This window comes from Haematobia irritans, chromosome 3, assembly GCF_050003625.1.
Source record: "Haematobia irritans isolate KBUSLIRL chromosome 3, ASM5000362v1, whole genome shotgun sequence".
Taxonomy (NCBI): Eukaryota; Metazoa; Arthropoda; class Insecta; order Diptera; family Muscidae; genus Haematobia; species Haematobia irritans.
This window is the reverse complement of record NC_134399.1, coordinates 230,311,384-230,327,026: the sequence shown is the minus strand read 5'-3', so window position 1 is coordinate 230,327,026 and position 15,643 is coordinate 230,311,384. Positions and strand designations below refer to the sequence as shown.

General features: G+C 33.3%; 2 protein-coding genes and 1 long non-coding RNA gene across 4 annotated transcripts in view; 2 read left to right on the top strand and 1 right to left on the bottom strand.

Moving 5' to 3' along the window:
* up (Troponin T, skeletal muscle) overlaps positions 1–15,643 on the bottom strand; it is a 452,387-nt gene that overhangs the window by 4,416 nt on the left and 432,328 nt on the right. The window lies entirely within an intron of this gene.
* On the top strand, positions 1,855–2,252 carry LOC142232377 (uncharacterized). Its single transcript, XR_012721110.1, has 2 exons — positions 1,855–1,979; positions 2,050–2,252. It is a non-coding gene; the product is annotated as an uncharacterized LOC142232377 (long non-coding RNA).
* LOC142228983 (uncharacterized) lies at positions 4,170–14,575 on the top strand. Its single transcript, XM_075299513.1, has 4 exons — positions 4,170–4,203; positions 10,988–11,197; positions 11,336–11,469; positions 14,441–14,575. The coding sequence occupies exons 1-4, from the start codon at positions 4,170–4,172 to the stop codon at positions 14,573–14,575; spliced, it is 513 nt and encodes a 170-aa protein (XP_075155628.1).

Genomic DNA, 15,643 nt, shown 5'->3' with positions numbered 1-15,643 from the left:
AGTTCCAAACTTTCGAATAATATCTTTGGAAAGCAAATTGCCTGTATGGGCATTGCATGTTGTGTGAATTAAATCAATATTTCTACCCATACAGACCATGTTCGATGCATTATCTGTAACCACAGCAAAAACATCAACACCATACCTTTGCTTTGCTAACTCCGTAGCCTTTTTTACAGCGTCAGCTAAGTTTTCCGACGTTTCTCTCATATTTGAAAAGTCATATGACTCTAAAAAAAATCCTATGTTCGCAATTATGTAATAAAGCTGCAACATTTTTCGTATTGGAAGCAGAATTCTTCCAGCCATCGATCAGTAGAACGGAGTGTGCATTTGATCTCAATACTTTTGCATTAACATCTATTTGTTCCTTATGAATTAGGTCCAATAGAGGTCCCGCTAATTTCTTTCTGCTAGGTGGACTATATAAAGGGTGCATTTCTTTGCAGAACTCTTTAAAATATTTATTACTGGCTGCTAAAAATGGAACGTTGCACGCAAAAAAGAACTTAGCTGCACGTTTGTCCAATCTAGTCCTTTCCGCAGGTGTAAGATTGCGAAAAAATTGGTTAATTTTTGGTTGGGACTTCGATGAGGAAGAAGGTGTTAAACGTAAACGAGTTGGCTGTATAAGAAATCCTCTGGGCGATGACTAAACAAGAAATATGTTAAAATATAAATCTAATGGTAAAACCCAAAATATTTACATTAATTTGTCTTTCCTCAGTATCTTCTTGTGGTTGTTCATCATTTTCTTAGTTGTTCAACATTTTGGCAAAAAGCCTTGAAATTTGTCTTTAAGGATGGTATTAAGATCGGGTTTAGCCGCTAAAGTCGCCATTTTTCATGATTACTTTTTTTTCTAATAATTCAATAAAAATAAAATTAACTTTGTGAAAAGATGCTTTGAGGTATTCTACATCAAGTTTTAATGAAATTTGCATCAAAGAGGTATAATTTTATACTGTTTTACTGATTTATTTTCGATTTTAGCGGCTAAACTTGAACTTAGTACCCACTTGTAGAGCGGATAATTCGAGTAAGGATACCTTTAAGACACATTTCTTGTTTAAGTTTGAGTTTTGCGTACTTGATAATAAGAGACAAATTTTAATTTAATCATTTTACTGTTTTTTTCATGTGCTATCAGAGTCCTCTAACAACGTTTTAACGACAACTTAAATTTCCAAAGTCAGACTCGAATTCAAGTAGAAATTATACTATATTTCAAGTAAAAATGTCTTTAAAATAAAGAGTTAAAAGACATATCCTATTTTTAATCGCTTTTTAGCTTTGTAGTCAAGATACCAAACGTCAACAAATTTAAAGGCAATTTCATTAATTTTGAAGAATTTTTCAGAATTATTAAAGCTAAAATGACCTACAAACAACAAACAAAAGTTTCCAATAAAATGTTCTTTCATGTAACGATATCCATTTTTAAGTCGAATCACATAACTTTAAGGACAAAGTTTATCAAGTTTTGGACAAGGAAAAAACTTATATCAGAAAAATTGCAAAACAAGCATTCGTATTTTAAGGACAAAAAATCTTGCGCTTCACAACAATATTTTTTCAGTGTATGCTGTAAAATATTTTTCAACAACAACTTCATGTTCAGGATATATTTAATACTTATTTTAATGGTATTGAAAGGTAAAGAAAATATATTTAATTTCTCTAATCCAATATTAACTATTTCCTTTTGATAACTATTCATCTCATGGCTATACGAATTTACTGATGTTGTGATGGTTCTTATATAATTTATGCACATGAATTAGGTGTCAACCCTGCATAAATGCCACCCCTGAGTAAAAGTTCCATCTCTGTTTGGTTATTGTAGAAACAAAACACTCGTCAGCTGACGTGTATTGACAACATCTAAAATCAGAAAATTATTGTGCATTTTGAAATGTTTTAATAGCGTATAGTATGTAACAAAGTAAATATATACAAAATCATACTTTTATACAAAGGTAAGTAAAATTTTCGTACTGCATACGATTACAAGGACTTGTTATATGTACAAATTCATTTTATCTACAGCCAAACATTCACGGTGCATCCAGGGAAAACATTTTATTCCTGCAGTGAATTTCCATTCAGATGTATTTATTTATTTGGATAGAAGAGGTCCAATGGTGGCAGACTATGTTTTTATATGCGAAATATCCCAATAGTTTTCAAAGCTCAAGGTGGAAATATAAATACGATTGAAATGCGGTTAAAATCAATTATTGTACCATACACACTGTTAGAAAAATATGTTTTTCATATGTTCCGATATAAACAAAATGTGTTTCGGGCACGATTTTAAACCACAATATACTTAAGTGCGAACATGTAATGTTCCTAAACTAACACTAAATGTTTGGGACATCTATGTTAATATGTTAGAATATATTATGTTTGGGGCATCAATGTTTCATAAAAATCATATGTGTGAATACAAACATATATAAATTTACAAATTTCGACTAAACATACATATGTTGTGATATTTTATTCAAAGCGACAGAGAGAGAGAGAGAAATAGAGATGGAAACCGGGAGAGTTGACGAAAGATATCAATATAACACAGCAAAAGAGTCAAAAGAGAACAATTTCTGTGAAACCGCTTGTATGTTGTTTCGGAAAACTGTTTTATGATAAGGCCAAAAATTTGATATGTTTAAGTCTAAATATTATTTAATTTGAATAAAGAGAATATACATTCTGAACCAAGAGAATAGACATTTGAAAAACAAACAGCTTATGTTTTCGCCTTGAGAGCAGCATTTTATGTATGTGTGGACATGTGTTTTGTTTATCATTTTGGCATTATGGGCACAATTTTTTTCTTGGCTCGTTAAAAGAAATCAGGGGTCTTCATAAAAATAACGAAAGGGCACTATACTCTTTTTAGAGTTGGGACAGTAAAATGAAATAAGGAGGAAATAGTGAAAAATTACACAGTAAAATGTAAAAAAACAAACTTTAGTTCCTCTTTATTAAAAAGTAGTCCACGAGGAGTTGACGGACACCATCAAATATAAAAGCGGGCATTAAGTTCGAGTTTTACAGCTAAAACAATTTAAAAAGTTTATTTTCTTTAAAATGAATTATTAATGAAAAATAAAAGGAATTTTAGAGCGATGGTGTTAAAAGCTAGTAAAAAACTGTTCACTCCTAAATAAATTTATGTTTATATTATAAAATTATGTATGTATGTTTATACTCGACTCCACGTTCTTCTTTTGTTAGTTTTTGAATTCCTTCCAAATTTTAAAGTTTTGTACAAAAACAGTTTTTTATTGCAAGATTGTTATTTTTGCAATAAAAAATAATATTTTATCCAAAAATCAGTCAATTTCGTTTATATCAAGCACTGTTACTGACTATAAATCTTTAATAACACACATTTCGAAGTTTCATTTAAAAAAAATTAATATAGTATAAATATAAATGTGTAAATTAAAAAAAAAAAAAACAAAAAAAATGTTCGGTCGGAGCAGGGATTGAACCCACGACCCTTTGCATGCAAGGCAGACATGCTAACCACTGCTCCACGTGGCAAACAAATGTATGTTTCTGTTAAATAATGTTATGTTTGCATGGGCTCGTGGGCGCTGCAAACTATGCTATATAAATGTAACTTAAAACGATAATTATCTACTGGTGACTATAACAGCTACGTAGCCCAGTGGATAGTGTGTTGGCTTACAAACTGTATGGTCCTCGGTTCGATTCTCCGTGCAGGCGAAAGGTAAAATTTAAAAAATTTATAAAAGTGAATAATTTCTTCAACATTATTTGTATTACAGAGAAAGGTTCCAATAACTAAAAAATTTCGTGGAAGTGAAAATTACGAGTATGTTAGGGAATGAGCACAATCGTGTTTGGGAAAAATTCTTCCAAGCATATAATATTTTTGGCTCAAAATGCTTCCAAACATATAATATGTTCACATAAAACAAACATATTAATGTTTCGGCAGTATGCAATAATATATGTGCTTCCTGCAAAATATGTTTGGAACATATGTTAAAGAAGCGATTTTTTTTGAGGGTGCATAAAAAGAGAAATCAGTGAAAATATAGAATCTCTTTCTACACATATAACACCTCAACGTAGTGTAAATATAAGAAGTATTAAATTTTTTAACAGGTAACTGCTATTGTGCCAAAATGAATGTCTGGATTTTGTTCAAGATAAAGACCGGTATTAAGTTCGCATTATCGCGCTAAAATAGTCAGTTTTTAACGTTTAATTTACTTTAATAATTCATTTTAAAGAAAATAAAGTTTTCAATTGTTGCTTTGGATCACTCCCCTCCAAGTTATAATAAACTTTTCTAAAAAGTTATAATTTTTATCTGCTTTGAGAGATTTATTTTCTATTTTAGCGGCTAAACTCGTACTTAATACTCATCTTAAGTCATGAGTGTTTAATGCGCAAATGAATAATAACATTATTAAAGAAGTAAATTCCTCGAAAACAAAAAATAATAAACATTTTGAGTTTGCGACGTTTGTTACTTTTTCTACATTTACGACGCGTTTGTGACGTTTACGACGTTTACAACTTTGCGACAGTCGCTAACCGAAAAAAATTTGATACAGACCATCTCTGGTTACCACCAGGGCGAGTCAATTTTGCTCGACTCCGGCTCCGACTCCAGCATTTCTTATTAGCCTCGACTCCGACTCCGGAGTCGACTCCAGGTGGTGTACCTAAATCTCATTTTAACAGTATTCCAATTGTAATTTAAGGTGTAGTGTTCCAAAAATAGACTGATTTAAGTATTCCATTTTGCCATATTTGTTTATATGCCCAAAATAACTCTAATTTTAATTTTTGATACGACTCGACGAATCTCGGCATTTTAGGAATGTTAAGAACTCTACATTTTAATTTCAGGCCTATAAATTAAAATACGACACAAGACTTTATAGAGACCACATCAAAATATGGGTAGATAACAACAATCTCCAGAATATGAATTTATAAAAACACAAAATTTCAAAAAATAATTAGGCTTCCAGATGTTTAAGAAGTAAATTCCTGGTATTGGTCTATATAGACATTTTATAAAAAATAAATCTGTATAAAAAAGAAAAATACACAAAACTCCAAATGTCGGGCTAATCAGATAGAAACTTTAGATGTTAAAAAATTTAATGTGTCGGATATATAAAACAAACATAAACTGTCATAAATTAGGACGGGCGGAATTTTAAAAAACCACTAGCATACAACAGATGACAGGAATAGCTGGACAGTTACGAATATTGTTTCTATACCCAGCAAAAACTAGGTAACCACATCTCATTACAATTGACATTACCAGGAGTAAAGCTGTCATTACACGTTGCATTACATTGCGGCGAGTTATAATGACTAACTTGTAATGACAAAAATAAATACTTCTCGGTAATTTTCGAATTGTTATTCTCAAATTTTTAGGCAGTTGTAGTTAACGAATTAATAAAATAGAATAAATGACGGTACCATTAGGTATAATTATTCACATAATCGAGCACTTACATAAAATATCAAAAAGAATATGTAATGTAACGGTAATTCTGAAAATTGTTCCGTTAAGAAATTTTTATCACAAATATTTCATAATAATTGTGTTTAATGACATTGTCATATTATGTTTTAAATAAATGATTTCTTATACCTCATTCACATTACACTTCCAAAATGCGCTTAAACTAAATTTCAAATGCCATTTGCCTTATAAAAAAGAGACTTAAAATCCACTTTTAGTAGATTTTGAACCTTATGTGAATTGGTAATTGGATATATTATAACGTAATTCACGAATCAAATTCCCTTAAACAACCTACATTTATTTCTATTTTAAGTGTGAAATTAATTTGCATCTTATTTAGATTATTTATTAGATTTTTTGTTTATTTATAAAGGGTGATTCTTTTGAGGTTAGGATTTTCATGCATTAGTATTTGACAGATCACGTGGGATTTCAGACATGGTGTCAAAGAGAAAGATGCTCAGTATGCTTTGACATTTCATCATGAATAGACTTACTAACGAGCAACGCTTGCAAATCATTGAATTTTATTACCAAAATCAGTGGCAGAAAATCCGCTTTTTTATCGACAAATTTTGTTCAGCGATGAGGCTCATTTCTGGTTGAATGGCTACGTAAATAAGCAAAATTGCCGCATTTGGAGTGAAGAGCAACCAGAAGCCGTTCAAGAACTGCCCATGTATCCCGAAAAATGCACTGTTTGGTGTGGTTTGTACGCTGGTGGAATCATTGGACCGTATTTTTTCAAAGATGCTGTTGGACGCAACGTTACGGTGAATGGCGATCGCTATCGTTCGATGCTAACAAACTTTTTGTTGCCAAAAATGGAAGAACTGAACTTGGTTGACATGTGGTTTCAACAAGATGGCGCTACATGACACACAGCTCGCGATTCTATGGCCATTTTGAGGGAAAACTTCGGAGAACAATTCATCTCAAGAAATGGACCGGTAAGTTGGCCACCAAGATCATGCGATTTGACGCCTTTAGACTATTTTTTGTGGGGCTACGTCAAGTCTAAAGTCTACAGAAATAAGCCAGCAACTATTCCAGCTTTGGAAGACAACATTTCCGAAGAAATTCGGGCTATTCCGGCCGAAATGCTCGAAAAAGTTGCCCAAAATTGGACTTTCCGAATGGACCACCTAAGACGCAGCCGCGGTCAACATTTAAATGAAATTATCTTCAAAAAGTAAATGTCATGGACCAATCTAACGTTTCAAATAAAGAACCGATGAGATTTTGCAAATTTTATGCGTTTTTTTTTAAAAAAGTTATCAAGCTCTTAACAAATCACCCTTTACAATATTCGTTTCTATTCAAGTAGTTCTTCTATTACAGCATCACTCGCCATATTTTGATTCATTGTAATCGGCGATAGAAATCAATATTTTCAAGATTTGGTTGCCTGAGGCAATAAGTGGCTATTTTGCACCAAGTATCTACGAATAAGTCATTACATATTAGCTGATTATATGCTTTAAATGCACTACTTATTTTATGGCCGAAAGTATGCCTGGGGAGAAGTACTTTCCTTCTAGGACATGCGTATGTAAATGTAATCCGAAGCGATGCCAATTAATAAGTGGTTATTAATTTTTAAATAGGCTTACCTACAAGATTACCGGGTAATGAGAGTTTTTGCTGGGTAGAAGTAAAATGGTGAAACATCGATTTATAAATGGTCTATCAGTTATGGACATTAGAGGACATTAATTTAATGTAAAGCATTTCGAGTGACATTGATGAAACAAACTTTACCCCAAAAGTCCGCCTCTGATGGCACGTTGGCAGAGGTTTAATTTAAAATTACAGCTTCCAAGGACATCGGGTGTATATGGAGATTTCTCAAATAGTTATCTCCAAATCCAAAATCTGGGCCGACAGGAAATGTCCGCATTTATTTATGGATCTTAAATAACTCAAAATTTCTCACAAATCTTATGAACATTTTAGACTGGGAAAATTTCTTTAAACAAATCGGAGATGGGTTTATATGTAGGTGCTATATCTCAAAATTGTTCGGTATGACCCATCTTCGAACTCAACATGCCTGCCAAAAATTCAGAACCTTAGGCTCTACTGCTATATAGCCTTAAAATTGTACCTTTATCAAGAGTATATATAGACTTAAAAATTTATAGTTTAATATGTTAACAAGTATATATGGCCGTAAGTTCAGCCAGGCCGAATCTTATGTAACCTCCACCATGGATTGCGTAGAAACTTCTACGAAAGACTGTCATCCACAATCGAATTACTTGGGTTGTGGTATCTTAAATCGTTTTTTTAAATTGTGAGTTAGTCCATACGTGGTATATATTAGACAAAAAAGGTATGTGTAGGTAAGTCTACAAATAATTACGATTCGATATGGACTTTTGCACGGTACCTAGGGAGCCACAATTGAAATATGGGGGTCGCTTATATGGGGGCTATATACAATTATGAACTCGATATGGACCAATTTTTGTGAGATTGGGGATCAATTTATCTTAGGGCTATACATAACTATACACCGATATGGACCTAGTTAGACATGGTTGTTAACGGCCATATATTAGCACAATGTACCAAATTTCAACTGACTCGGATGAAATCTGCTCCTCCAAGAGGCTCCAAAACCAAATCTCGGGATCGGTTTATATGGGGGCTATATATGATTATGGACTGATATGGACCACTTTTGGCATGGTTGTTAAATATCATATACTACCACCACGTACCGAATTTCAACCAGATCGGATGAATTTTGCTTCTCCAAAAGGTACCGGGGGTCAAATCTGGGGATCGGTTTTTATGGGGGTTATATATAATTATGGACTGATATGAACCAATTCCTGCATGGTTGTAGGATACCATATACTAACATCACGTACCAAATTTCAACCAAATCGGTTGAAATTTGCTCTTCCAAGGATGAATTTTGCTTGGAACGATTTCGTCCAATTTTTGCATGGGTGTTTGAGGACATATATTAACACCACGTACCAAATATCAACTGAATCAGATGAATTTCGTTCTTCCAAGAGGCTCCGGAGGTCAAATCTGGTGATCGGGTTATATGGGGGCTATATATAATTATGGACCGATGTGGATCAATTTTGGCATGGTTGTTAGAGACCATATACTAACACCATGTACCAAATTTCAGCCGCATCGAATGAAATTTGGTACATGGCCACTAAATTCTATTAGTGGCTCCGCAAGCCAAATCGGGGGATCGATTTATTTGGGGGGCTATAAATAATTATGGACCGATGTAGACCAATTTTTGCGTAGTTGTTAGAGACCATATACTAACACCATGTACCAAATTTCAGCCGGATTGGATGAAATTTGCTTCTCTTGGAGGCTCCGCAAGCCAAATCTGGAGATCGGTTTATATGGGGGCTATATGTAATTATGAACCGATGTGGACTAATTTTTGCATGGTTGTTAGATACCATATACTAACACAATGTACCAAATTTCAGCCGGATCAGATGAAATTTGCTTCTCTTAGAGGCTCCGCAAGCCAAATCTAGGGATCGGATTATATGGGGGCTATATATAATTATGGACCGATATGGACCAATTTTTGCATGGTTATTATACTAACACCATGTACCAAATTTCAACCGGATCGGATGAATTTTGCTCCTCCAAGGGGGCAAGCCAAATCTGAGCGTCGGTTTATATGGTGGCTATACGTAAAAGTGGTCCGATATGGCCCATTTGCAATACCATCCGACCTTCATCAATAACAACTAGTTGTGCCAAGTTTCAAGTCGATAGCTTGTTTCGTTCGGAAATTAGCGTAGTTTCAACAGACGGACGGACGGACATGCTTAGATCGACTCAGAATTTCACCACGACCTAGAATATAAAGGGTGATTTGTTAAGAGCTTGATAACTTTTTTTAAAAAAAAAACGCATAAAATTTGCAAAATCTCATCGGTTCTTTATTTGAAACGTTAGATTGGTCCATGACATTTACTTTTTGAAGATAATTTCATTTAAATGTTGACCGCGGCTGCGTCTTAGGTGGTCCATTCGGAAAGTCCAATTTTGGGCAACTTTTTCGAGCATTTCGGCCGGAATAGCCCGAATTTCTTCGGAAATGTTGTCTTCCAAAGCTGGAATAGTTGCTGGCTTATTTCTGTAGACTTTAGACTTGACGTAGCCCCACAAAAAATAGTCTAAATGCGTCAAATCGCATGATCTTGGTGGCCAACTTACCGGTCCATTTCTTGAGATGAATTGTTCTCCGAAGTTTTCCCTCAAAATGGCCATAGAATCGCGAGCTGTGTGGCATGTAGCGCCATCTTGTTGAAACCACATGTCAACCAAGTTCAGTTCTTCCATTTTTGGCAACAAAAAGTTTGTTAGCATCGAACGATAGCGATCGCCATTCACCGTAACGTTGCGTCCAACAGCATCTTTGAAAAAATACGGTCCAATGATTCCACCAGCGTACAAACCACACCAAACAGTGCATTTTTCGGGATACATGGGCAGTTCTTGAACGGCTTCTGGTTGCTCTTCACTCCAAATGCGGCAATTTTGCTTATTTACGTAGCCATTCAACCAGAAATGAGCCTCATCGCTGAACAAAATTTGTCGATAAAAAAGCGGATTTTCTGCCAACTTTTCTAGGGCCCATTCACTGAAAATTCGACGTTGTGGCTCGTTAGTAAGTCTATTCATGATGAAATGTCAAAGCATACTGAGCATCTTTCTCTTTGACACCATGTCTGAAATCCCACGTGATCTGTCAAATACTAATGCATGAAAATCCTAACCTCAAAAGAATCAACCTTTATATTCTTTATGGGGTCTTAGAGCAATATTTCGATGTGTTACAAATGGAATGACAAAGTTAATGTACCCCCATCCTATGGTGGGGGAAATAAAAATGGACTATACAATTGATCAATTCAGCCCATATTCTAGTAAAACCTACTCTTTATATCACCGTGAAATTTCACCCATATAAATACACTTTGAATGGCCTGAAATCCAGTACTTCGTTTTTCGTTGTTCGATTAAAAACCCCAATCGAATCTAATTTGTCCAAATATTTCTTTTGTTACAAAGATGTAAAGTGTTTTTCAAATTTTGTTTCGCCGGAGTCGGAGTCGAGCAAAATTTATACGACTCCGGCTCCCACTCCAGCAAAATCTTCAGACTCAAACTCCAAGACTCCGACTCCACAGCCCTGGTTACCACAGTGTTGCCGAAACCCCTTGCAATGCCAACACCGTTTGCCTTTGAAAATTAACAAAAAAGGTGCAACACTGATATAAAATCAAAACAAAAGAAATTTGGCGGAAATATTTCGATTATTATTAACAACTATTGGAATTGGAATTAAACATTAAAGAAAAGATAACCTCTAACTATTTTATAATAATTTTATAAAAGTTAAAGGTTCAAGTAATTTGATTTAATCCTTGTATCTAGTGTGGTCGGAAGGTGAAACAAGAATGCTTTTGGACTTGTATGTGAAGTATTTACCGCTAATCGGTCCATTAAAACGGTTTAAAAACAAAAAGGAGATGTGGTACAAAATATCTGAAGACATTCCAAATAAAAGTGCAAAACAATGCCGAGAAAGGTATAAGACCATATTGAGGCGTAAGAAATCGGCAGTTGAAAATAACAATACCTCAGGTTCGCAAAGACAAAAGTAGATTTTGAGGAGGAGGAGTTAATGCTAATAAATGCAATAGACGATTCTATCGAACCTGAGATTCAAAAAGCAGCCAGAAATGTGTCAAAAAAAGAGGTGAAAGAGAAAGAAATTTTAAGCAAAAGAGTCGTCCGTGCAGGACGCATTCATAGAAATTGCCACAATGAAGGAAGAAGCTAGAGAAAGACGACACAAAGAAAAAATGGAAGCAATCAAAGAAATGAAAGAGACTGGCCAATTGCTCCTTTTCATCGTTTGTTGTTGGAAATCTTATTACTCGAGGCGCCATATCATTGACAAAAAATTCCAAAACCCTATTGATACATGAGTGGGCAGTAGAAAGTGACATGACAAAAAACATGAAACTTCCCTCAATGTGTATTGCCTGTGAAAAGATTATATGTTTCTGTGAACACAACTTTTCTTCGAAAATAACTTCTTTATAGTGAAAAGCAAATAAACGATATTTTTGTTTTTAATTTTGTTAGGGGAAAAGAATTACGTTTTTTTGCGTGTAGCAAAGCTTCACAACACTAATTAATGTCACCAGGATTACTGAGAGAGGATAAACCATCGCTGAAAAAAGTTTTCGGTATTTTGGGATTGAGCTCATGTTTAAAGATTTCAAAATGAGATTTTTTAAGATTTGGTACATCCTCAAAAAAATCGCTTCTCTAACATATACCCCAAACACATTTTTGTATTGTTCAAACCTATTATATTTCACCTAAGGCATACACTGGTAGGAAAAAAATTTTAATGACATTTTCTTTGTGTGGATATATTTTTAAGGCGCCAATTGGTTACTTCCATTAGTTTACTTGCAGCTTACTCTCTAGGTCTCTCTTTCTAAACACATATATGTTTATAGGCTATTTCTAAATTAATATATGTTTGCATCTAAGCATATTATATTTACAAACATTTTATGCCCCAAATATAATATGTTTTAACATATTAACATGTATGTCTCAAACATGTTATGCCGTTTATGAACATTATATGCTTGCACTTAAAAATATTGTGTTAAAACTTGTGAGTTCCAAATATATAATTTTTACACCCAAACATATGAAAAACAGTCTTTTTCGTCCGTGTAGAATTTTTGAAAATTCTGGTAGTTTGTTGGAGTTCTGTAAGTGTAGTTAAATAGCATTTAAGCTCAGTAAGTTGTCGTCATTTTTAGACAACTCATTATGGAAATCTAAAAAAAATGGAATAGATTTTAGAAAACATGTTCGCACAAAGTAGTTCAGTTTTGGCTTTATTTGTATATACTTAATTTAAACTACGCTCAAAAAACTTTGTAATGTTATATAGTAACTAAAGAATTTCTGTGACGTTACTGCCCTTACTGAGATATATCCCAACATCGTCTTTAGCCAATTTTTCTTGGAAGTTATTACACCAAAGACAGCGATGTATGGTGTAGACATTTAATTTCATTAAATTTGGTATCATCTCAAGTTCCAAACAACGCCTAACCGAAAGAATTTTCTTCGTAAAAAAACGACAATTTTCGTTAAAAATACGAAATTTGTCATTGTTTTACAACCAAAGAAGCTTTTTATTAAAAGTACGAAATATTTCGTACTTTTTGCGAAGAACAGTTCTTCCAAAATCTTCGTAGTTTGTAAGAAAAAAATTCGTAGTTTTTATGAAGAACCTTCGTACTTTTTTTGAAAAATCTTCGTACTTTTTATGAAACAATTTCTTTCTTTTTATGAAAAACTTTCGTAGTTATTATGAAAAATTTTCGTACTTTTTATAAAAAACTTTCGTACTTTTTTTTCAAAAATGTTCGAACTTTTAGAAAAAAATTTATAGTCGAAAGTGCATTTGGTTGTAGTTACAAGTGTGAAAAAATGGCATCACTACTTTACATCTTAAGTTTTTGAATAATTTTTAGTTTTATTGCTTCACTTTTATTCATAGCGCGCTATCACCCAAATGAGAAGTAGCATAGACTTGCATAAAAAAATAGAATAAAGAAATACACTCATGCACATTATAAAAGACAATTTTATGTCGCGAACGGAAATTTTACAACTTCAATGAAACTTCTTTGTTATTTCAAAGAAAATGTTTCCTACTTTTTATGAAGAAATTTTAACGCAGAATATTTCGTAAAGTATTCGTAAAAACTTCTTCACAAAATTCATGAAATTTGAAGAAAGTTTCGTTAAAAGTACGAACTTTTTACGAAGAAAAGTTAATGTAGAATATTTCGTAGAAGTTTCGTATATTCGTAAATTAATGAAAATTTCGTTATTTTAACGAAGAATTCACGAAGAATAGTTAATGAAGAATTCTTCGTAAAATTAACGAAGAGAATTATTTCGGTGTAGTGTTAAAAATTATAGAGTATTAAACGAGGACAGATGGACTTAGACATAGTTGTGATAGTCTGAACCTTTTGTGATACTCCATTCCTAGTCTATAGTTTGCGGATGTCGCTGGAATCAACTTGGTAGGCTTGGTGACGAAGAGCGGCTTCAAAAGACAGATATTTTAGTCTCATAGAAGAAACTAAGAACAATGTGGGAGAATTTGCAATTGACATTATTGAGAACGTTTCCGTTATAGCCGTAGTATGTTCTGGATATAAGTGGTCAATTTTTAATTCGCTTACTTGCCACGAAATATCTTAGAAGTAAACGAATAATTCACAACAAAGCTTATTGGTTTGAAAACTGCAAAGTTCATTTAATTTGTGAATGAGGTATTGTATACGATATATAAAATAAAACTAAACAATCCATGATATATGGTCATTACCAATAGTTAGGTTAGGTTAGGTTATATGGCAGCCCGATGTATCAGACTCACTTAGACTATTCAGTCCGTTGTGATACTACCGTGGTGAACTTCTCTCTTATCACTGAGTGCTGCCCGATTCCATGTTAAGCTCAATGACAAGGGATCTCCTTTTTATAGCCGAGTCCGAACGGCGTTCCACATTCCAGTGAAACCACTTAGAGAAGCTTTGAAACCCTCAGAAATGTCACCAGGGATAATCCAATAGTTTAAAATTGTTTACAGAAACAATTTTCACGTTTCAAGGAGCCCTATATATGCTATGTACTTAATCACAATCCCATTCTAAGGATCTTCTGTTGTTGACTGAGCTTTGTCTTTAATCAGCATTTGCTATTTGACCCAAATCCAATTCCATGTTTTTGGTAATTATATGCTATTTTCCAATTTCAATGGTTTTTAATCAGGTGAAAAACACATCATCATTCCATTCACATTTCACTAAAAGAACAAATTGTGATTTCTATTATCCATGTACTATGTCACAACAAATCCCAATCATTTTCAACGATTATGCGGCAGTGGAAGAGAGGCATGTGTAGGCGCACAATATTTCCATTTCAGAGGATTCACAAATGTAATTTCAAATCCGCAGGAACATCGTATAAATCAAACTGTGGTAGTTCATAGTGATAATGTCGATAATGTGGTGGTCTTTTATCGAAACACATTCAAACGCCTACGCAGCACAGTGGGCTAAACTATTCGATATATTTGTTCTCTTATAAAATATATACGTAAGATATTAACCAACGAAAAATCAAAATTTGGCGCTATCGCCGAAATTTCCCTTCCTCGGGCTTGTCTTCTTTTAGTGCTGGATATCCAAGACACAATGGACTATTGGTACCAGCTATTTAAAGACAAAGATGGAAAATAGGTGATATGTCTTTTTTTTATATAAATAAATCGCTCAAATAGTAATAAATATATTTTCATCTTATTCAGCACATTAATCACAGTAAATAGAAGAAATCGAAGAAACGTCAGTATACGAAAATTTAACTTGGCTACTCTGGCGAGATTTGCACCGAAGAGATAACTCACACAAATGTTGCAAAAGCCAACTTTCCCAATTACATGATTAAAATAAGGTAATGCATATAGCTGCAACTGAACTAATCATGTTGGTGCTTGGAATATTAGCGAAGTTATCAAGTGAAAATTGTATTTGAAAAGTTAATGACCTAAATTCAAAGATAATTACATCGACATTATTTTACCGAATGTTCTTTTAGTAAAAATGCATTTTATTTTTGGATATGAAATTTGCGCTTGAAAAATACACACACACACAAAAATATGTTTTTGTCTTCACGATATTAATTGATTAATAAATTTTTAATTGAAATGTCTTCAATCACAGAAATTATAGTATCAATTAAAAATTAATTCATCCAATTAAAAAAATTAATTGATACTTTTAATTTTTGTGATTGATTTTTGTTTCAATTTAAAAATTTTGTTGAATCAATTAAATTTGTAATTGAATATTTTTTTAAAACTCAATTAAGGCTTTCATTGGAAAAATTTGCTTGAAATTCCCTTCTGTGTATGGAAATTTTCCTCATATCGTAAATTCAACTTTCAATGGTCATTATCCACTTTCA